Genomic DNA, 24,513 nt, shown 5'->3' with positions numbered 1-24,513 from the left:
GCCCAGCCTGCCTTCCCTGTCCCGGGCCAAAACCGCAAAGCAGCTGTCGGCGCGCAAAGAGCCAGCGCGCCTTGGAGAGGAGCAGGAGCGCGCCGGAGCAAGGCGGGAGCCGTCCGTGGACCCGAGGCTGATTTGCAAGAGGTGGCGGCCATGCAGCGGGCGGACTGGGACGAGCAGAGCGAGCTGCGGGAGCTCAACTCCCGCCTGTGGCTCTACGTGTCGCGGGTGCGGGCGCTGGAGGCAGAGAACCGGCGCCTGGCGCAGGAGCTGGGCGCGCTCCGCGGGCGGGAGAGGCAGGTTTGCCGCCTGCAGGAGCACGAGGAAGAGGTGGCCGAGCTGCGCCTGCTGGTGAGCGAGCTGAGCCGGGCCAAAGGAGAAGCCGAGCTGGATCGCGACGCCCTGCGCCAAGAGTTGGCCGGCTTGGAGAGGTTGGGCGCGCAGTCGGTGGAGCTGCGACGGCGCCGCTTGGAGCCCGAGCTGGCCGAGCTGCGGCAGCAACTGGAGCTCTTGCGGGCCGACTGCGCCGCCCTGGAGGCGCTGCTGGAGCGCCTGCGGGCCGAGCACGGGCGGCTACAGGAGGAGCGGCGGCGGCGTCCCCAGCGCCTGCCGGCCCTGCTGCCTCCGCCGCCGGCCAGGACTTCGACGCGCGCCGTCAGCCGACGGGAGCTGGAGGACAGTTACGCGCTGGTGCTTAGCTGGAGCTGCGAGCAGAGCCTGGAGCGCTACGAGGCCGAGCTGCAGGCGCTGCAGGAGCTGGAAGGGCGCCTCGGCAGGGAGAACCTGCAGAAGCTGCGAGCCCACAACGAGCAAAGCCGACGGCAGCTCGACGAGCTTCATCGCCGCTGCCAGGAGCTGGGCGCGCTGGCGGAGCGCTTGGAACAGGAGCGGCTGGCGCAGCAAGAGCGCCAGGGCGCCGAGCTGGCCGAGTATCAGGTAGGGCAGCGGGAGCTGGACGGAGAGCGGGAGGGCAGAGGCGCCGCAGAACCTCCATGGACCATGGCAGTCTACCTCTGAGTGCCAAACTGCTGGGCACTAAAACCTAGAAGCATCACTTTAAGGCACAGTATGCCATATGTCAACCGCTCACTCAGTTCTTGTCAGTTAAGTGGTAAATAATTTTTCTTAAATACATAAAATGAAAAGAAATGCTTGCTGAGTAGCCCCTTGGCTTGATCCAAGCAGGGTTCTGCTTGCATTAAGGGCTGACTATTTACTGCTTTGAATCTGCCCTGGTTGGGTTGCCAACTCCCCACCCCCTGGCAGAGCTCCTGCACCTTTATTTGACGAGAGGCATTTATGCTGTGAGTTCAGCTTTCAACTAGTGCATGGGATGGTTGGAAGCATTTCACATACTGTACTTTATTGCTCTAGTCTGAACAGAGAGAGAGAGAGCGTACCCATCGTTTTCTAAAGACTTCTAGTGAGTTAATGGCAAAGGCTTTCTTAGGTCATAGGTGGGCAGCTTGTAGCCCACAGCCTCAGGAGACCCCCCTCATGCCTCCTCAACCTGCTCCATTCTTTTATTCTTCTTTCCAGTTTGTTTTCTCTGCCTTTATATATAAGAAGTTGTTTTTCCTTTATGTAGTGTCTGGGGGGGGGGGGAATTAATTGATTTTTATTTATTTTACTTTACCTGGGTTCGTGACTTGCCTTCCAGCTGCTGGTGAACAAATTATGCCATGTTTGTATAGCACACTTGAATGAGAAAATGAAGTACTAGCACTTACTTTCCGGAACAGTTGCTATGATTCAACAGTAGCTGTGTTGTACTAAAAAAACCCCAAAAAACTAAGCAAAAGAATTATCTGTATAATTTTTTGAGAATAGCTTCATCAAACCCAGTGGGGTAAACCAGCATAGGATTAGGAATTATATTCTTGAGACAGACATGGTAAAAAGCGAGTCTGGGTGGTCTTTATTCCTATCTAGTTAATCCAGAACGATTCTCTAATTTCCACACCCCCTCATTTTTTTATTCCACTAACCACTGGCATGTGCCCCTCGTCCCAAGCGAATTACTCCCCGAGGAGTGTGGCCACCGATGGAAACCTCAACTAAAACCTGTCAGGGTCTTATCGTTTGTCCCCGTAACTAGCACTGATGTGTGTGGCTCTCCCCACCTTCCCCCGGCACAAGAGTGCTGTGATGGGAGCAAACCGCACTAGCTGCATCTCCTGTTTCTCACACAGCTGTTGCCGAGGGGGTAAAGGAAATGCTCTTGCCAAGCTCAGAGACATGCTCTTCTGCATTCGTCGAGAATAAAACCCATTTGGCTTATTGTTTGTGCAGGAGCTGCAGTCTCCAAACTTGACAGTAGCTCATCCATCAATAGTCTGTAAAGGCTGGACCCGTGGGCAGGCTTGCATAGGAGTAAGCCCCGCCAAACACCCTGGGATGTAACTACGAGTAAATATGCAAAGAGATGCACTTCAAATCTCCCTGGGCAGCTGTTTTATTAAATGTTTAGTTCAAACATGAGGATTTTGTTTAGCACAGCTTATTAAACTCACCTCCAGCCATTGTTTTTTTGTTGGTGTTTTACCTAATTATAATTTATTTATTATTATTATTACTTGTTGCAGTTATATCCCACCTTTTCCTTCAAGGAGCTCAAGGTGGAATATATGGTTCCCCTCTCCTCATTTAATACCCACAACAACCCTGTGAGGTAGGAAAGGCTAAGAGGCAGTGACTGGTGAAGTTCACCCAGGGAGCTTCATAGCTGAGTGGGGATTTGAACCCTGAATTCCCAGGTCCTAGTCTGACACTCTAACCACTACTCCACTCTGTCTCTCTATAATTACCGGGTTCTGTGGTGCTATTGTCTTCTAGCCTGGGGGCGTCCCTGTGGTCTCCCTTAGCTTGAGCGATGCCACAGTTTCAGATGCTCCCGTAGGAGTCTGGGAAAATGGAGGCAAACAAAGGTGATGTTTCTAGGAAGACATTAAAAAAACCAAAAACTCCCCTGAGCCATCTTAAAAAATATGATACTTGCAACTTGCCTTCTGGATTTCCTTAGCCTTTGCCACTCTGTGGGTGGTTGCACCTGTCACCCTCTCCTTGCTACAAACTTGGGCGCCCACTTTCAAGGAGTGGTGATGGGATCAAGTTTAGCTAGGGAACATTCCCTCGTTATGGACTCTCCTTCCTTGGAGGTTTTTATGCAGAGGTTGGATGGCAACCTGCCATGGATGCTTTAGTAGAAATTCCTGCATTGCAGGGGGTTGGACTAGATTACCCTCGGGATCCCTTCCAACTCTGAGATTCTACAATCCCACTTTTCCCAGTGGTAAAACAAAAGCAAAAGGATTCAGTTCCTATTTGGCTTCCAGAGTCCCCAGTACAGGACACAGTGTTCCCTCTGGAGGGGCTGAGTCGCACCCCTTTTCACACCTCACATGACTAAAGGTGCTTAGAATAGCACGGCTGGGTACTAAGTTTCATTTACCAGCAGGCTGTGATTTTGGCGACAATGAAAATATGGGGAGTGGCAGGACAAAATGGCTGCCTGGTGTGGGGGGGTGTGGGGTGGGAGAAGGTGTCAGTTGTTTGTGACATGGAGAGTCAGAGTGGCTGGGGCAACCCAGTCAGATCGGTGGGGTACAAATAATAACATTATTATAATATTATTATAGTGTTGGAGCTTGGTGCACATTTGTAGCAGCAGAGTGCAGAAACAGTCTGAGGTAGTGGCTGGTTGAAAGACTAGAGAAACTTTATTCATGAGGTCTGAACTGGCGGTAACTGACCAGGCATGAAAATCGGAGTTGAAAGCGATAACCCAATGAAGTTGTCGACCCAGTGTGCTACAGCTGTGAAAAATTCATGCTAGGGATTGTTAGGAAAGGAAAATAAAACTGCTGATACCATAATGCCATTATACAAATCACTGGTGCCACCGCATTTGGAATAATGTTTGCTGGTCTGGTCCCCTCATCTCAAAAAAGATATTGTAGAGTTGGAAAAGGATCAGAAAGGGATAACTGAAATGATCAACAGAATGACGTTCCTCCATTATGAGGAAAGATTGCAGCATTTGGGACTTTCTAGTTTAGAGAAAAGGGAAGTAAGAGGTGTTGTGATAGAAGTTTATGAAATTATGCCAGAAGCAGAGAGAGTGGAGAGATAGAGGTTTCTTGTGTAACACTAGAACTTGTGGAGATCTAATGAGGTTGAATCTTGTAGGATTTAGGACAGTGGTACCTTGGTTGTCGAACTTAATCCGTTCTGGGAGTCCTTTCGACTCCCAGAATGGTTCGAAAACCAAGGCGTGGCTTCCGATTGGCTACAAGAGCTTCCAGCACTCAATCAGAAGCCATGGAAGCCACATCGGACGTTTGGCTTCCCAAAAACATTCGCAAACCGGAACACTCACTTCTGGGTTTGTGGCGTTCGGGAGCCAAAACGTCCAAGTACCAAGGCATCCGACAACCAAGGTATGACTGTACTTAGTTGTGCAGTACACAGTTAAACTATGGAACTTGCTCCCACAAGAGGCTGTTGAATGGCTTTAAGAGAGAACTGCACAAATTCATGGCCATTGTTGACTACTGGCCAGGAGGGCTGTGCTCTACCTCCACAGTCAGAGGCAGTAATGCTTTTGAATACCAGTTGGTTGAAACCGCAGGAGGGAAAAGGGGCCTTGTGCTTGAGTCCTGCTTGCGGGTTTCTCCCAGGCACCTGGAATCAACGTACCATTGACCTTGATCCTTCAGGCTTTTCTTAGGTTCTTCACATTACTCCTGGCAAACAAAGCCATTATGAGTACAAGTTTGTGTGTGGCCATCTTGGAGTCAGGAGGTTAACTCTGAAGGTCCAACGCTAACACTAGCCAAAGCAGCAGCAGCAGTGAGATGGGTGTAATGACACCTCCACCACTGTATGGAAATGTAGGGCAGCTGGGTGTGGTGATAATGCTTGTGTGGTACTATCTCTCTACAAAGCCACAATTGCAGCCACCTTGTGGGGAGCTATGGTGGTTGTTTGCTGCTGCACCTCGAGTTCATACCTGCACTTCTCTTGATTTCTTTACATGTGATGTAGAGAATGTGCAAACTGCTGAATGTGACCTGACACCCATTTAAATGTATTGCACTTTAGGTGGCTTGAATGTCTTTGAGACAATGGCATGATAAAATTCAAATCTCAGATCTTTGGTTCAGGCCAAATATGAATTTATTTGGAAAGGCATGTAATTTCCCCTTGTTGTCTTTATTACTCCCTGGTCTCCCCCTCATCTAGCTGTACTGTAAACTCTTCTGTTTACACTGTTCCTGTGTGGTGATTTTGTTTGCCCCTTGACCTGGCAATTTCCTTCATCCCCCTCTTTCAGTGCTGTTTTTCTGATTTTGATGATACCACTTGATATTGTCCTTTGCATCCTTTAACTTGTATGTAATTCAATAAAAGTAAAATAATAATTTCAAAAGGCATGAAAAGAGCCATGCTGAATTCGAGCAAATGCCTACTTAGTCCGCCATCTTTTTTTCTGCAGTGACCAACCATTTTCCTCTAGAAAGTTACCAGGGAGGGACTGCTGCTTCCCAGTAGCTGGCATTCAAAGGCAGAGTGCATCTGATATCAGAGGCAGCACGTAGCTTTTATCCTCCATGGATTCGTCTCACTGCGCTTTTAAAGATATCTGAATTGGCGGCCATCTTGTGATAGCAAATTTCAGTTGAACCATGTGCTTCATGAAGGAATGCTTCATGGGCAGGCGGGACTTTTCCAGGGGCGCTGATCCAAGAGGCTCTTCTTATGTCCTTAAGCAGTCTTTGTTCTGGTGCCACTTCTGAGTAACCCAGTTTGTCGAGGGTGTAAAATAGTCTTGAAATAAGTGGGTTTTTGTTTTGTTTTGGTGGAGTTAGAACAGTTAATGTAACCATAGTACACTGTGAAAGTTAACGAAAGCCATTCATCCAGCCTGCATATCTTTCCCTCTGTTTCCTGTCGGTAACCATTTCTTTTGTTCCCGAACAGCCGTTTTATTTGCACGCTGGTAGATTTCTGTTGTCTGTGCTTATCTCATTAACAGCTGCATTGTGAGCAGGGCCATTGGAGATTATGGGGATATTGTATATTGTGAAGGGGCAGGATTTTGTGTGCCTGGATTTTCAAAATGCCACTTGTGTGTGCCATCTGCTGAGGTTGCAAATTGTTACACAACCAAACTTTCAGTATGTAAAATGTGACAGTAGCTCAGTGGTTAAGCATAATGGTTAACCATGGTTAACACCTGGGGTAGCCAACGTGGTGCTTTCTATGGGTTGTTAGACTCCAGCTCCCATCATCATTGGCCATGCTGGGTAGGATTGATGGGAGCTGGAATCCAAAACAGCTAGAGAGCACCATGTTGACTATTCCTGATTAACGCTGAGGCCTGGTTTCAATGTCACAATAAACCATAGTTAATACAAACTATGGCTTAATGTAAGTGTGCAGTGTGCCAGTGCATATTGATCAAGTTGCAGTGTTTCATTCCTCTCTTGCTTCTGCTGCTGCAAGGAAAGAAGGCATGGTCTGGCTAATCTGAACCCAAGCTCATGGTTTGCTTATTGCTAAACAAACCATGAGCAAGAACTAAAATTTATTCTCTGATACTGATGGTGGCTTGTTGGGGGGAAGATTCCCCCAAAGTCCTCGCTTTCCCCAAATAGTCCTGGGAACTGTAGTTTGTCAAGAATGCTGTTAGGGGTCTCCTAACAGTTCTCAGAACACTTAACAAACTACAGTACCCAGGATTCTTTGGGGGAACCATAGCTATTTAAAGTGGTATGATCTTGAATTGAACGTGTAGAGCAGATGGGGCCATTGTAGTTTATTTTGCCTGGCATCTGCTCTCACCAGCTGGGGTTCTTTCCAGCACCTGCTGTTTAAGACACTTTACCTGGAGGTGCCAGGGATTGAACCTGAGCTTTACCACTGAGCTATGATCACCTTTCAACCTAATGTAACTTGCAGGGTTATCTTTCAGACAAATGGGAAAATGCCTGCTCAAAAATAACCTAGGAACTATTTATATTAACACTGTTACATGCTTCCTCCCCACCCAGTATTCCCTGTACAGAGTGACATTCCAGGGACGGGACAGCCTGGCATTTAGTTTCCTTTAGATGAGCAATCACAGAGAACCGCCTGGAGAACGGTCCTGCACTCTCAAAGGCACCAACTCACAGCCTCTCTCACACCTTCCACTTCTAACTTTCTCTTCCAAACTTCCAATCTAACACACAAAATGTTGTATCTTTAATTCTGCACTGTTTTCTACCCTGGAGTCAACTGGGCAATTACTGTGTTAGGCCTGGTTCCCAGATCTGTTCAGTAGTGTTTCAAAGGAGATGGGTACTGCATCTTGTAAAATTAGCATTTTAACACAGATCTATCACAATGAATTAGTGCATTAATTCCCATCTAGCCAAGCAGCAGGAGACAAGTGTTTCCCCTTCACTAAGCTGTGTGTGTGTGTGTTACTTCTGAGTGACTATAGAATTAATTAAGTAAACTGACTGGGGGATCCAATCCAAAGCCTTTTGAATCAATTCCTTCTTCGGGAGCAGTACTTGAATAACGCTTCTCAGGTCGATCTGAGCAGTTTGCAAATTCGGTTGAGAACTGTTTTTCAAATAGCTGCAGAAGAAGGATTTATTCCAAAATGTGTTGAACCTAACCATCTTTTTTACCTGTGCACCTAAAGCTCTTCTCCCTTTTTCTTCCTGTCGCTGCTTTCCCATTTGTTTTCCCAATTTTGTATGTCAGCCAAACCATAGTTGGCATAAGCCATGGCTTGCAAAGCTACTATTTTTCCTCTTGCTTTGCAGGATAGGCTGCCAATCTGCTAGCAGGCTAAGTCAATCCTAACACAGAAGTCCCTATACTGCTCTGGATGAGGTTACCTGAGAAACTGCCTTACTCCTTATATTTTCCCAGTAGACCACTGTGGTCTGTGGGAGAGCTGCACCTGCAAGATATCAGAAGCCTACTCAGCAGTAGCCACAATTCTATGATTCTATGAAAGGTTGTCAGGTCATGTGGTGGAACTCAGAGCAGGGCTTTTACTGTGGCTGCCCCTGTTCCTATCAATATACAACAGGTGCCTCCTTGATACACCTTCTAGAAACAACTGGAGACCATAGGCTTTCCCAACTGGATAAATGATTATTATTATTATTTATTTATTTATTTATTTATACCCCGCCCTCCCCAGCCAAGACTGGGCTCAGGGTGACTGTGCGTGAGTAGGTGAGGTATTGGGAGCTCAGAGCCACAGCGTATGAACGCACCGCCATCTTGGAAAGGAACCAAATGGCTCCTTACCACAATTGTCCACTTGTTAGGCTTGTCTTATTTTCAAAGTATTTGTTGTTTTTGTGTTTTTTAACTGCCTCCTATGTAAATTGCCTTGAGAATGTGATTTAGAAGGCAGTTAATAAATAAATGATGATAATATTATAATAATAGAAGCATAGTGGAGTTTGTATAGGGAATCCATTGCAATAGTGCCCAGAAACATTATTAAGAGTAAAAGATAGAGAAGATCCAGAAATAGTCACAGCAGTATGTCCTAAATGTTGTGATGACAAATGACCCAACTTCACTCAACGTTGCCTCCAGAAAACAAGTGTTTCTGTGCTGGTGGAACTCTTTGGGGGAGATTTCAAGGGGGAAATCACCTTCTCTGGAGCTCTTAACTAAGACAAAATCCCCATCCATCTTTTCCTATTAGTTTTTTAGTCTCTGAAATTGCGCCATTGCCAGGGTTTTAGTTAGCTGACCCGTGAGCTCACTCAAGTTAACAATTTATATCCGTGTTTCGCTTTAGGTGATCATTGAAGCCTTGGAAGAAGAAAAGCATTTCCTAACCATGTCTATCGCAGAGTATCTAAAGGACTACCATGAACTCTTGCAGGTGAAAGCTGGTCTCAGCCTTGAAATTGAAACTTACAGGTAAGGATCATAAAAGTGACCAATGGTGCTCTTAAGAGACACTTGAAATTCCTCTTATGCTGCAGTGGACATGTTCAGTTTCAACCTCATTTCACATAAAGCAAAAAGTTGGGGCAAGTTTGAATGTCTCCGCTTGAATGGAACATCTGAGAAATTTAGAGACAAGCAAAACAAAAAAATGTTGATGAGTAATAAAATCTGTTGCTGTAGGGTGTGCTTGCACACACATACTTAACTTGCAGATGACTAGTGGTGTGAGGTGAGAATGTTCTCCATAGAATATTCTCAAGAATATTCTCCGAAAGTTTTTTCTTGAGAATTTAACATCACTAGAGATGACAAACCAGTGCTCAAAACCAGTTCAGGAGCAGTGTAGGAACAAACTTACTCCAGATAAGGCAGAGATTTCAGCATATTCAGTCTATTTGGATTGACTTGGTATAATTCTCTGGAAATCTTAATTGGGCTAGATAGTAAATAGAACACTTGGTGTCGGCAGCAGGGTGTGTGTGTATTCTTTGATGTTGAAGCCATGGAGCCTGCATCTGGTCACGATCTTTAAGATGGAGTGGGAAAAAGAAGATGGTGGATTGGAAATAACAAGTCAATTTTATGTTGTGGGTTCTAATCCAAGCAGACATGGACTTTGCTTTTCGACAAGACACTCCAGGTGAGACAGGAAAATGAATCTGTTAAATACTATACAATTTCAACTATTTCTGCCCAGGATTGATTAAAAGGCTGCCCACATGCCCACCTGTTTTATACATAATGTTATTTGGTTTAAAAAATAAAATAAAAGTCACAAGAACATGAAATAATGAGGTTTTCAGTCAGGATTGGTATTTCCAATCAGTTTTGGAATGCTGGATTTTGTGTGAAGTTTTTCTGCCCTTTCTAATGAGAGAGAATTTTCCAGAAGTTGAATTTATCTTCTAATTAGGATGCCAGCCCTGCTCATGTGGGGTTTTTTTTAGCAGTAATAAATCACTTTCAGTTTTCTTCCTTGCCCCCCGCCCCTCCCTCTGCTGGTATCCATCACCAGCTCTGTGAACACAGATGAAAATTTTATAAATCCGTATGAAGGAGCCTCTGGTTCCTTGGAAGCCAAAATAAAATCCTTCCATGTTTTACCAAAAGTAAGAACCCTAATACCAGTATTTTTAAAAGCTTTTTTTAAAAAATAAAATCTTGGGGTGAGGAGCAACAGTACTAATTTCATTTTTCTCTTTTTAAATTCAGTGCAGCGTCATAGGAACAGTGGAAGTTGCCTTTCATTAAGTCAGACCACTGGGTCCTATGCTGAATAGCTGTGGCTCTCCACCGTTTAAGGCAGGGCTTTCTTCCAAGCTTTACCTGGCAATGCTGAGAGACTGTGTGAGCCAGTCTCTCCCCCCTGCCTCATTTAATCCACACAACAGCCCTGTAAGGTAGGTTAGGCTGGGAGGGAGAGAGAGACTGGCTCACATTCACACAGAGTGGGGATTTGAACCCTGGTCTCTTCTCTCAGATGCTAGTCCAACAGTCTAACCACTATGCCACACTAGCTCTTGTAAGTTCTGCCCATGATTGAAGGAATTACTTCACAACCTGCCTCTCTGCAGCTGGTTTACTTGGCATTCCACCCCCCACCCCCCGATTCTGGATATGTTTGTAACCAATGGTGACTGCATAAGGAAAAGATGACAGCAAAATTTAGAAAGAATGAGCCACTGTCCCATCTTTCCCCCCCTTCTCCTTTTTTAAAAGGTCTTCTAAGTAGGCTTTGCTTGTATTGTGATGCACAGCTTGTTTTCAGCAGCACTGCTCTAGGTTCCAGCTGACTGCTGTGTGCTGCTGCCGCTGCCGCTGCCCTTTGCCATATACAGTGCATTGTTTGGAACTTATTTTTAGTGACTTCATTCGTTGCTCCAGCAACCGAGCAAACTGTTGTTTTATCAGCGGCCAAAAATCCTTACTCAAACTTCCCGCATTCCTAATTTCCATCATCACAGTTAACACTTTCAGGGAACTTCATCCTGTAAGGGGCTGGAAGAGATAATTTAATCCTTCCTGGAGGACTGTGTGTATTTCTTGTAGTCTACGGGAGGGACTTTAATTTGGCATTTCTGCATCCTGGGAGAACAATATGTTATAGACTGTTCACTGCAAAAAAACCACAAAGCAAAAGGTTTGCAAAATGTGCAAAATTCAGTTTGGAAATGTGCTTATCCCTAAGCTAGATGATGCTGGCAATAATTGGAAACTACTACCAGGCCTCCCTTTTGTATTTTTAAACATAGGAAGCCAGATCAGACTGAATCAGAACTTTGGTTCACCTAGGTCAGGACTGTCTATATTAATTGGCAGGGGACATTCCCAGCCCCACCTGGCCAGGCTAGGGATTGAAACTGGGATCTATTGCATACAAAGCAGATTCTTTACTATTGACCTATAGCCCTCCCTAGGGGTGCCAATTTGAATAAAATATTGAGGGGCCCAGGTGAGCCCCTCCCCATGTAATCAATCACATGACTTGGTGCATCACACACACCATTTAAATGGCAATGCCCATCAACTTTGGGGACCCCCAGAACCCTCAAATATTTTATTGGGGGGGGGAGATGCTCCTTTACATATGCCAGCCCATCCTTGCCGTGGCAGCAAGTGCTAGTGTGAGAGGATCTCCATTCTCTGACTTTTCTAGCTGTTGCCTTACTTGGGATTATAAAACCAGCAGTGAATGATTCATACGTGTGGTTCTTCACTAGGCTGATAGTTTTTAATTGAAAAAGCTAGTCAAATATCTAGTCCTCATGTTTTTAGAGACCACTTTGTGATGACAAGGACTCCTTGGTAGAATGTTCAGTGTGCTGAATGAATTCCCTGCTTTCCATCACAGTAAGTGGTTTTAACTCCAAATCTAAAATTCATGGTATTAAATGTCATCATTGTTAACTATTTCACAGTGAGTATGTGTTAATACATTTTATTAAATTTCTTTCTAAAAGGAAAATATTCCATAACAAGTATGTAATTTCACACAACTGTTTCATAGTTATATTCAAACATAGTTACATCCATTTAACTTCTTCCTGTATCTTAAAATGTCAAGCATAATCAAATAAACAGTTTGATTAAAGCATGCATTCCACAAGACTGCAAACTGTTTCCAGCAACTAGATATATAATCTTATTTATCCTTTAACTTCTTTCTTGGTACCTCGCCAGATACGTCAATTTCAGCATGACCACAACTATCCATCTGCAATTTACCCACTTAGCTGTGCTTGACCCCTCCACTCCCTTCCATTTAACTAGCTATTAAATTGATTACAAGTTCGTGAAGTTCCGTAGCTATGTTACCTCTTTATGTAACCTAGAAGGAAAAATAATTTGACTTACTGGGATGGCTATTGATGTTGTTGTTGCACAATGTTTTTGGGTGGTTCTTTTTTTAAAAAAAAATATACAAAATGCTATCTAGGAGCTAGAATTTTTAGCTATCACACTCTTCCAGATGAGCCATTTAGAGAGTTGAAGTGGTCATCTTGTTATCTGTTCGAAACATTTAGCAGAGTTGAAACCAAAAGTGTGTTCCAGCAGAGTATTAGAGTGGCAGCTTAAATGAACTCTATGTTTAAAGTCAGCTGTTCAAGAATTTCCACATTCTTACAGGTCTTAGTTCTAGCTTTCAGAAGAATATATTGCAACGGCATAAACAGAATCGGCTCTGGGCAGGTTTGTGTGCAAGAGAGGAGGGAAAAGGAGGAGGTAGGAGTCACAGAACTCTTCTGGTCTCCTTAGAATGATTAGAAGATCAGGAATGTGACATGTCTGTACTGTACCATGGTCCATATGAAATGCCAACCCCTGTACTCTTCTAATACTTGCTTTTGTGTATTACAGAGCTTTACTAGAAGGAGAGAGCAGTCAATGGATTCTTATGTGGGATGAAGAGCATGGCAGAAAATTACCACAAGGTATGAATTGCAGACATGCATGTGTGCATTTCAGAGTAAGGAGTGGAAGTGACATGTCGGCATCATCACTAGTAATTCTGCATATCCTTGTTTCAACAGAGGGGGAGCTCTTGCTTCTAGTTCTGTGAAGGTTTATATAATTACGTATGGTGCAAGGAGAAAGTGGACAGAGACATTTTCCTCTCTCTTTCATAACACTGGAACTTGGGATGGCCCGGTAACATTGGCTGCCAATGAGGGCAGCCCAAATCAAGCATGTATTTCACACAATAAGAATGTAAGAATCACCCTGCTGGGTCAGACCAAAGGCCTATCTGGTCCAGCATCCTGTTCTCCCAGTGGGAAGCCAATAATAAGAACCTGAGTGCAGGTTGGGGAAGGCTCCAATAGCCAGAGCCAATGAGATGCAGAGCCAATTGATTCTAGCTTTGTTCCCATCTTCTTCCTTACTGAGTTGTATAATGGCAGTGCTGAGACTAAGGAAAAGGAAGGTAACAGCGGCGCCACTCTCTAGACTAGTTGGAAGAAAAAAGGCAGTGAGCAGGCTGGGGTCAGACTGATGTTGGTGGGGCAGTGCGCCACTTGCTCAAATGAACCGGCCTCCACTGAGTAGCTCATATGGATAGAAAAGGCTCCTCACTTCAGAAAATATATGTCAGTACGAGAAAGGCCAGGAGGATCCATGCAACTTGGAGAGTGGGGCAATAACATGCATAGCCCTGTAGCTCCTTTTGGTAACATGAAGAGGTCTTGGGAAGAAAGGTTCAGAGACAAGGAGCAACAATTTGAGGGAGCAGAAGGTCTTCAGAGATTGTAGTGGAGCTGGGGTAGATTGAGAGATAACATCAGATAAACATCAAAGAAATAAGGGGGAGGTTGTTGTTGTTTAGTCATTTAGTCGTGTCCGACTCTTTGTGACCCCAGGGACCAGAGCACGCCAGGCACTCCTGTCTTCCACTGCCTCCCACAGTTTCGTCAGACTCATGTTGGTAACTTTGAGAACACTGTCCAACCATCTTGTCCTCTGTCGTCCCCTTCTCCTTATGCCCTCCATCTTTCCCAACTTCAGGGTCTTTTCCAGGTAGTCTTCTCTTTTCATGAGGTGGCCAAAGTACTGGAGCCTCAGCTTCAGGATCTGTCCTTCCAGTGAGCACTCAGGGCTGATTTCCTTAATAATGGATAGGTTTGATCTTCTTGCAGTCATTGGGACTCTCGAGTCTCCTCCAGCACCATAATTCAAAAGCATCAATTCTTCAGTGATCAGCCTTCTTTAAGGGGGAGGTAGAATCAATAATTATAAATCACCATCAGTTCCCTCCATTTCTAATGTTGAGGCACAAATGCCATGCCAAAATGACCAAGGGGAACCCTTATGAAGAAGGGTTACGGTATTGGTGACTTTTTAGTTTAGAGAAAAGGTGTGAAAGAGGTTACATAATAAAAGGTATTGTGTGGAATGCACTTCTGAAAGAGGCAGCAATAATAGAATTGTAGAGTTGGAAGGGATCCTAAGGGTCATCTAATCAAATCCCCTGCAGTGCACGGTGGCCACCATCTTGAATGGCTTTAAAAGAGGATTAGACTAATTCATGGAGGATAAGGCTATCAATGTTGGAGGCAGTATGCTTCTGAATCTCAGTTGCTGGAAATCACAGGTAGAGAGAACGCTAGTGCCCTTGAGTGATGTTTGCAGGTTCCCCAGGGCCGTTTGGGTGGGCGCAGTGAGAGTGGAGTGCTGGACTGGATAGGTTGCTACTCTGCTCTAGCAGGACTATTCTTACGTTCTTAGCCAAAATAGCACTATCCATGGCCAAGAGGGAGGCATCATTGGAAGCCCCAAGGTGTACAAAATATCAGTGTGGCATACACATAGCTCTGGTTTTACCTAATGGATTTTAGCGCCCACTGTGAAAAGAATTGGAAATGTGTGTTTAGGATTAGCCATTAGTAGCACATAATACTAGGGCTCCCTAGCTGAGTGGTGTTAATAATTATGAACGGAATGTTTCTCATGGAATTTCATCCTGTTTGCACACCAATATCGCTTGTTGCTCTGCAGGTGCAAATCTCATTTACTTTGATGGTCAATGCGTGAGGGACCTTGTGATGAACTGTACAGAAATTAAACCTCCTGGGATTATGCAGTTGTCCACATTTGTCATCTGTGTTTTGAAAAGATAAGCAGGAATGGATGGTTTGACTGCAAAGCAGCACCCATTTTTCTTAGATGTGTTAATGCTATGCTGTAATTAAATTTTTGCCAATTGTGTGTGGCTGTGTTTGAACACTACTTAAGTATACTATGTTAACAGCCATGATTTTCATTTGTTTTATCTATCGGCAGGTGTCCGGAACAAGCTTTATGAGTACAGCAACCGCCACTCAGCTTATCAACAGGCGAAAGGAAGGAGAACTTTTCCTGCAATCCAGAATGTTGACACAAGATATAAATCCCCTGTAACAAATATTAGCAGCTCTGCAGTTTATTCATCTCAAACAAAAACTGGTGGAATGCAGACAGTGACTCCTGGGAGACCATTAAGAAGAGATGCCTTCAGGACAGAACACCGCCCTTCTGCAGCCGTCACAAAGGACACAACTCGCAAGAGAACTATGACAGAACAGAGAGAGATCCGAACATTTACCCCACCTTATCTTATTAGCCAGGGGAAAGAAGCTCAACGAAGAACGTTTCCTGAAAGGCAGAAAACTGAAGCTGGGAGTACTGTGTCTTTGAAAGAATCAACAACTATTCAGAAAGGCACAACAAGTCCAAATATTTCTGAAAATGCAAGAGCGAAAGTGGGTATGTTTCCATCTTCTGGGCTAAGTTCCAGTTCTAAAGAAACTAAATATGAGAGAACCATAGAAGGAACTCAGACTAGAGTGAGTGAACAGATCAAAGACAGCAAGCCAGTGAAAGAGGAAAAAACTGCTTTGCTGGAGGGAAGAGAGAGAAACGAAAGATGGCCCAAGGAAAAGATAGACTCTGCCACTGTGAAGACCGACAAGAAATCCATCAATGTTAGCTTTGAAAAGAAGACTGAAATTAAGGAAGGCATCAATGAAGAAAAGCAGACAGTGGAAGGATCTACCATGAAGGATAACATGAGGGGAAGCGGCCTTTTGGGAGATAAAGCACCCAAGCCCGGAAGCTATGTAAGATGGGAAGAAAGGATTAGAGTGGACACACCAGGGAAGAATCTTCCAACAGATACAAGGATGGAAGAAAGCCATTCATTTCAAAGGGAGAAAAATGTGAGCATGGCAACACAAAGTAAAGAAGCTGCTGAGATCCCTATCCCATCAGAAGTGTATACTCACAGCCAAGTACTGAAAGACAATAGCGTAGAAAGAACATTACAAGACTTGAAGCCTTCTGTCGAGAAACAGATGGATGACACCACATTTAAACTTGTCAAAGAATCTAACCAAGATGAAAAAGGGAGCTCCAAAATAGACACCTTACTTCAAGAAAGTATAGCAGAATCCATTGTTTCTGACATTCTTAAAGGGTTCGTGCAGAAACCTTCTGATGGTGGAGATCCCTCTGATTTCAAAGTCATCTCCATTGAAAAGAAAGACATTTCAGAGAATGGAAAAGTGAAGACTGAGATCAATATACAGTCTACAGTTCAAGATGAATTGCACATTTCTGATGAGTTTGACCTGGGAACTTCCTTAGAGAAAAATGTTAAAAAAGTTCTGGGAGACATTAAGGGAATTCCAGATGAAGGTGTAATAGAAGATCTTGTGAAAGGAAAGGGGGGCAAAGGCAAGAGGACTGTTAAAGTTGAAATAGTTGAGGAGCCAATGGAATCTACAGCTGAAATGGAGTTTTCAACACCGTTTGAAGTAGAGGAAGTAGAAGATACATTGCCTGATATGGCCAGGCATCTATACCATGGGGATGAAGATAGAGCTACCACAAGTACTATCAAAGATGTTAAGCAGAAGCAACCTAGTGTGATCGTGTCTCATGTGGAAGAAGTATCTGAGGGGGATGATGTAGTTGATGAAGAAAAGTATTTTGTGTCTACTCCAGAGGAGCGCCCCTTGAGTGAAGAAGAAGCCTCATTATATGGTCAAATCCATATCGAAGAAGAATCAACAGTTAAGTATTCCTGGCAAGATCAATTCTTGCAGGGATCTCAAACAAAGATAAATGAAGGTATGGGCTCCCCAGAACTGATTTACCAAGTGATGGGGGGAGGGACAGCTGCCTACATTTCAAAGGAGGAGGTTCCAAAGGAGCAAGTGGCTCATGCCGAATCCATTGTTATTGAGAAAGAGATTAAAATCCCGCAAAAATTTCAGGAGTCCATAAAGGATCTCTTTTCTCAGGAGTCAAAGGACCCAAAGCTTCAGTTGAAAGAGGCACTAGAAAAGCTTGATCACACCCTTCCAGAAAGTGTGAAACAGGAGCTCTCTGCTTTAACAGAAGAGGGCCAAGCTGATGCTAGCAGTCTAGAAGTGGATATTAAAAAAACGGAGGACACAAAAAAGGGGGGGTTGGTTACTATAGTCGCAGAAGTCAATCTGTCCCAGGTGCTCAACCCTGACCAGTTAAATGCAGAACTTTTGGGCAAGATGAAGTTGCCAACACAGTTACCAAGCGATGATGATTTTGATGACTGCCGGAAGCAAGAGTCAGAAAGCTACAGTGGTGGTAGAAAGATTGTTGGCATAGATGTTTCTTCCACACCTTGGACTATAGAAGAGATTTCTAGCTCTAGCAAACTAAGCAGCAGTGATGCCAGGGAATATCATACGAACGAGCAAGTTATCCACCAGGTCCCTGTTTTCAAAAGTATGGAAATTAATAGAGGAGGAGGAGAATATTCTTCACAAGGGTCATTTGACGTTAACAGACATTTTCAGCAAATTGTAGTTGGTCCAACAGAAATTCACAGAACTGAGCAGGTTTTATATGAAGGCCCTATTTCTGAAACTCTGGAGTTTGGTTCAGGTGGCTTTCAGACTGGAGCATCTGCAGATATCAGTCAGTCCACAAAGGAATTCAATCTTGGCCCTAAAGAAATTCAGACCACAGAAAAAATAATTTATGGAGGGCCTGTTCATAAAACCATGGAAATGAGTGGCCCTGAAAGTCCTACGCAGGCACAGTTTTCTACCGAAATTATGTCCTCTAAGCACGTTACTTTGGGTTCAAATCAAATTATTGAAGAAACTGTTTTTGAGGGGCCAGCTTCAGACTTATCATCAAACAGCAGCAGTGAGGCTGTTTCTCAGACAAAAGGGCCAGTAGAAAGCAGCAGTGTGATAAGGCACATTCGGATAGATCCCAAACAAGTACACACTGAACAAGTTGTATATGCAGAGCCCCTTTCAGGATTTGTGGAGCTTAGTAGCACTGGAGGCCATACTGTGACTGAACAGACAGTGAGACATATTCGTCTAGGGCAAAAAGACACCCATATATCTGACCAAACTATATATGATGAATCTCTCCTCAAAGCAACTGAATTTGGTGGCTCTCCAGATAAACATTTCAAGGAGGGGATGGTAGATACCAATACCACTGTTCGGCACATCAAATTAAGTCCAAAACCATTTGTAACAACTGAGGAAATTGTTTTTAAGGTGCCCACTTCCGAACAGCACCTAGAGTTTAGTGAAATGGGACAGGCATTTTCTTCTGAAGGGTTAGTAACACACATTAAATTGGGGCAGAAGGAAGTTCTGAGCAGTGAGCGTGTTGTTTACCAAGGTTCTCTTTCAGAATCTTCAGGGATCAGTTCTCCTGGGGAAGACATTTGGGAAGAAGGAGGTTCCATGGAGGTCAGTAGATCAATGAGGCACGTCAGACTCAGCCCTGCTGAAACTCACGCTGAACAGATTATATTTCATGGCCCTATTTCTGAAACAGTGAGGGTCGGCACTGCAGAACTATCCCCAACAGATGGGCCCTCAGAAAGCAGCAAATCTGTTGGGCATATAAAGATAGGACCCAAGGAAAAGTCTTTTACCTTTCAGATGGATGTAACCAATGTGGAAGGGGGAAGGCAAGATGCTACCATTCTCGTACCGAACAGGAAAAAAGCAGCTGCCTCACAGCTGGAGGGCACCATGAAAGATGATCAGAAGGACACAGATAGTGAACAAAGATTAGAGGAGTCAACATTTGATCAGACTGTTCAACTTCAAAGGATGGTAGACCAAAGATCGGTGATTTCTGATGAGAAGAAAACGGCTGTTCTTTATCTGAATGAGAAGGAGGAGGAAGAAGAAGAAGACGATGGACCTTGGTTCTGAAAAGAATATTGTCAACTTTTTAAAAAAAATCTAGGAGCTTGATTGCTATTTATATATAGCTGACTTTAAAAGGGGGGGATTCCCTTTAACTTAGCCATTAACAATGACGTTATATAAGAGTATTTTTTTAAGCAGGATCTTTTGAATGCACATGTGTTCACATGTTACAACACTAGGTCTGCTTTTGCTAATGCCATTGGGTCCTGAGTCTGAGAGTATTTGACTCTACAGGAAAACCATCAACCTCATCTAAGTCTAGAAAGCTGTGATACTATAGCAGCTTTAAAAAGTATTCAAGAGCAATCCAATTTAAATCATCTGGGACTTGTCTGGAGAAAATGTCTTTATGGCATATGCAGATAAGTTTCACTTACTTTTGGAACCATTTATTAAAACTGAAAGTTGCGCAAAACCAGTTGGAAAAAAACATAGCAAAAATAAATGAATAGTGTTGCCAGGCAACCCAGTTAATCGCTGATCTGTCAAATATACCGTACCTTTCAGTAGGTGACCAAGTAGGAAGATAGGAAGCTGCCTTATACTACGTCAGACCATTGGTCTATCTAGCACAGTGTTGCATGCACAGACAGGCAGCAGCTCTCCAGGTTACAGACAAGAGTCTTTCCAGCTGTATCTGAAGAATGCTGGAGATTGAACCTGAGACCTTTTACACATGCTCTACAACTGAGTTCTGGTCCTTCTCCCAACCAAATGGATGCAACAGAAGACGAGTGAAAATGTGTTGAATTCATATAAGTTAATATCTTGTTTTATTTCTCTCTTTTACACACACACACACACACACACACACACACACACACACTACAACCACCACCTCTAAAACGGTGGGCATATTTTACTAGCGATGCAAGTTTGATTAGGATTAAGGCTCTCACTTTTAAGCATTTTCACAGAAATGGAGTTACAATGCAGGGGGAGAATCTTCACCTCTTAAGTGACTTTTTTTCCAGGCTGCTCTTAAATTCACAGGAACAGGACCAATGAAAAGTGGCCACCCTGTTTAAAGTGAGTCCCTGCACAACTCCTGTTTGCTGAAATGGGGCTGTGATGTTGCAAAGTTTAGCACACTCACCATTAGCTTGTGCTAAAACGCCTTGTATCCAGTTGCTATAAGCTATGTCATAATGATAAGGGTGCTATAATACTTCAGCACTAAAAGAAAGAAAGAGCGAGCAGCTACATTTGGTGCTGGTAAATAAACATAAAAAATTAAATATCATGCACCCAGAATGTGCATTTTTCTTACATTTATTTCTAATCACAATAGGCAAGAAGAATTGAGATGAACTCAAAATGTAAGCTTAATGTAGGCATTTGGTTGGCCCTTGTGAAAAAAGAATTTTTTGACTAGGTGGGTCCTTGCAGGGCTCTTCTTAGATTCTTAAGCTTCCACAGCTGTGTGACTTACATTTCGTTGCATGTGGTGCAGGATGGGGTGTGTGAAATTAAAAATCGCAAGAGAGCCTGAAGTTTTGATTGTAAATTAGACCAGGTATCCATCTAGTCTAGCAGTCTGCTTCCGTGTAGCCAACCAGATGCCTCTCGGAAGTGCATGTCAAGGCAGTGGCACTCTTCAACGTTTGTTACACACACACGCACCAGCAACTGAGGTGCAGTGGTGTGATGATCCTGTGATTCTCCTCTATTTGGTGATCCTGTCCATAGCCATTGGTAGACCTAACCTTCCCAAATTTGCTCGATCTCCTTTTAAACGAACCCAAGCCAGCAAATAGGTGACTTTTTAACAGGCCAAGAAGAAAGGAATCGGACTTGAGAACATTCGATGCTGTCTTATATCAACTCGGTCCACTCTAGCTAAGAATTGCTCTTGCCAGGGGTGAGGGCAACCCTTCTCTAGCCAAGGGGGTGATCTGTAAGGGGCTGCATACCAGCAGTGGGTGGAGCCAGAGTGGACAATGGGCAGAGCTGGAGACAAAAGTTTACCAGAACAAAGAGCACCCTCATATCAATTTTCACCATGGCTACTTCAGAGAATAAGTACCGATCCTATTCAGGTCTGTTCAGAAGTATGCCCCATAGCATTTGAGGGGGTAACTCTGAAATACATCTAATAATAATAATAATAATAATAATAATAATAATAATATATTTATTGTTTATACCATGCCCATCTGCCTGGGTTTTCCCAACTACTCTGGGCAGATTCCAACAGAATATTAAAAATAGAATCAAACATTAAAAACTTCCCTAAACAGTGTCATAGAAAGGAAGGGAACATGATTCCTTTATTACCTTAGTGTGTTAAACTTGCTCCCTCTCTTTGTCGCAGACATGGCATTAGCTTACCAATTTGTTCTCAGATAGCTGGGGTGTTTCCTGCCCCCCCCCAAGCAGCTGGGGTGGGGTGGGAATAAAAATACATCAATTAATTTTGATAAAATATAGAAGGACACAGGAACACTTTTAAAAGCCATGGAAAATGCCAGAGATACCAAAGAGGAAGGGAAAAACTGATAGGGTGGAAGACAGGCAGCCTTTGGAAGCATTGGGGGCTGCATACCATGTTGATGGCCACAAGTTGCCTATCTACGGTCTACCATGACTGGAAGTGGCTTTGTGGAGTTTCATATGAGTCTGTCCCAGGCCTTTCTAGACCACATCTGCACTATACAGTACATTTAAAACACTATTGTACCACTTGAAACAGTCATGGCTTCCCCCCAAAGTATTCTGGGAGTTGTAGCGTGTTAAGCATGTTGAGAGTTGTTAGGAGACGCCTAGTGGCCTCATGAAGTTGTAATTCTCAGAGTGATTTAACTGCAGCTTTGTTGGGGGAATAGTCTCTCAATGACTCTCAGCACCCTGAACAAACTACACTTCCTTTGGGGCAAGCCATGCCTTTTGAAAGCGGCACGATACTGCTTTAACTGTATTTATTTCATAAGACTTATATACTGTTTGATGGTAATAAAACTTCAAAGTTGCTTACAAAGTAAAGAATAAAACAATATTAACTGTAAAAAGCAATTTTAAAAAAACTGTTTAAAACATTAAAAATAATTGAAATCTATTTCATTTGTATAGTACAGATGAGGCTCCAGATATTTTCTGCATGCAAAACAGTTGTGGCTTCTGCCAGAGGAATTTTGCAACTGGATGCTTAAGGCTGGACATGCGCTTACAGATTCAAACTTAGAATCTTAGGCATATTTCATTACTGGTTTTCTACACCTAAAACTGAATCGTCACTTAGCACAAGCTGCTGTTTCGCTTGTTTTTATCCAGAGAGAATACAACTTACTAGGATCTAACCTGTCACATATATGCCAGTCTGTCCTATTTAATAGTTGTGTTTCAATAGCACCGAGCTAGAAAGATTAATAACATTGCCTCAGGCAATGTTTCTACTCACAGGCAGAGCTTATTCAAACATTTTTTTAAAATTGAATATGAACAGTGGGAAGTTGGGGGCGGGTATAATGTTATGCAGTAGAATATGCTTGTAGTTTACCTCAGAAGTGGGGCACTTTTCTCCTTAATGCTGCAATCTTAAGCACACTTGGGAAGTGAATTCTGTTTCAAGTGACACTTTCTTCCAGTGCTTTTTAATAGCCATTAATGTAATAACCCAGGCCCTGATCCAGCTTATGCGGGACTTAATTCCATTTAAAGCAAAAGGAGTCAAGTTAGTGGTAACTGACTTTTTCCATTGGCTTCAACTTTAGCTGGATTGGGGCCAACGTTATGGGAGTATTCAATATCTGTGCAAGTGAAATGGAAAAGGTGTTAGAGTTGCAGTGAGAGAACTGTAGCTCTAGGTCAGCCGCTCCTAACCTGGTGCCTGGGGGTGCTGGGCATTGGAGTTCAAAATGTCTGGAGGGCACTAGGTTACAGAAGGCTGCCATAGGCAAAAGATTGCTACAGTAGGTGTTTTCAGAGGCCGTAGACATGTTGAAATTGGGTGGATTAATGTCAGGTGGGATTTTGTAGGTCATTTTTGTATTTGTTGGTTAAAATGCAGTGCGTGTTTCTGTGATGGTTTAAAGCTATTGTGACTTTGCACTTTTTTCTTTATTAAGTATTAAACATTAAAAATGAATGTGTCTTCCTCTTTTATAAACATGTTTTATATTACTTTTAGGGGGAAAAAACTTTTAAAAATACATATGAAATGAACAGGTTTTATCTAGGCCAGAGTTTCCCAAACTTGGGTTTCCAGCTGTTTTGGGACTACAATTCCCATCATCCCTGTCCACTGGTTCTGCTGGGAGTTGTAGTCCAAACACAGGTGGAGACCCAATTTTGGGAAACCCTGATCTAGGCTCTGAGGCATCTTTATTTGGACCAGTGGACACAATTCTGCAAGCACTTAAAGGTCACAGATCAGCACAGTTATGTTAAAAGCAGCATGCCTTCCTTAACCCGGTTGGATTGCAGCCTGAAATGCATTCAACGTAATTAATTACCTTTTTCTTAAATCTCACCACCTGTCCAAGGGGCACGGGATGGCAGGTATGGTTTTTCATCCTCTCTCTTTATCTTGACAACAGTCCTGTTAAGTTGGCTAAGAAGAGAGGTGATGACTTTCTCAAGGTCGCCCAGGGAGCTACGTGACAGACTTCAAACCTGTGTCTCACTGGGTCTAGTCAGACACACTTAACCGCTACACCATACTGGCTCTCATAGGGATACAAAAGCAAAAACATTGTTCTGTATACCATTGTGATATTTTTCCTATGGTTATTCATACCTATTCATTTTTCATCTGGGTTGTATCCAACCATATGCTGCACATGAAGAAAAGGAGAGCTGGCAGTTTTTTAGGAGGGTTTCGAGTGCTTTCAATATTATCACGGGTAACGACAAAAGAAGTACAAGTGGGTTGTGTTCCTCTTTCCTGGCTTGTTTTGTTATGTTTGAAAAGTGAGAAATCTGTTCTCTGTCCCCATGTGACCTGCTTTGATTTGGCCTCCCCCAAACATAGGCTGTGTACACATAACCATTTACCGTATTTTTCGCTCTATAACACGCACCCGACCATAACACGCACGTAGTTTTTAGAGGAGGAAAATCCGTAGGCATGCCACCCGTAGGCATTCCCTCCATAACACGCACAGACATTTCCCCTTACTTTTTAGGAGGAAAAAAGTGTGTGTTATGGTGCAAAAAATACAGTATTCTGGTTCTAGTGCTCTCCCACTGCTGTTGTTCGAAGCCCTGCACACTTGGTGTTAACCACAATCCAGATCTAGCCTATAGTTTCTTGAGAAACATGGCAGTTCGAGACATTTTCCCTCAAAACAGCTTCCATCCAATTTGAAAATGCCCTTTGCAGTTAAGTGGAGGTATA

General features: G+C 43.6%; 1 protein-coding gene and 1 long non-coding RNA gene across 2 annotated transcripts in view; one reads left to right on the top strand and one right to left on the bottom strand.

Moving 5' to 3' along the window:
- LOC308573933 overlaps positions 1–2,928 on the bottom strand; it is a 55,038-nt gene extending 52,110 nt beyond the window's left edge. Inside the window, exon 1 of the long non-coding RNA XR_014002255.1 lies at positions 2,805–2,928. This is a non-coding gene — a long non-coding RNA (uncharacterized lncRNA). The remainder of the gene's footprint in view (positions 1–2,804) is intronic.
- On the top strand, positions 29–23,262 carry SYNM (synemin). The gene is made up of 4 exons (XM_081171013.1): positions 29–933; positions 8,819–8,943; positions 12,832–12,905; positions 15,250–23,262. The coding sequence occupies exons 1-4, from the start codon at positions 151–153 to the stop codon at positions 19,179–19,181; spliced, it is 4,914 nt and encodes a 1,637-aa protein (XP_081027139.1). The 5' UTR covers positions 29–150; the 3' UTR covers positions 19,182–23,262.
- The last annotated feature ends 1,251 nt before the right edge of the window (positions 23,263–24,513 follow it).

The sequence above is a fragment of the Podarcis bocagei genome, assembly GCF_964188305.1.
Source record: "Podarcis bocagei genome assembly, chromosome: 14".
Taxonomy (NCBI): domain Eukaryota; kingdom Metazoa; phylum Chordata; class Lepidosauria; order Squamata; family Lacertidae; genus Podarcis; species Podarcis bocagei.
The sequence above is the reverse complement of the archived record's forward strand: the minus strand, read 5'-3'. Positions and strand labels throughout refer to the sequence as shown.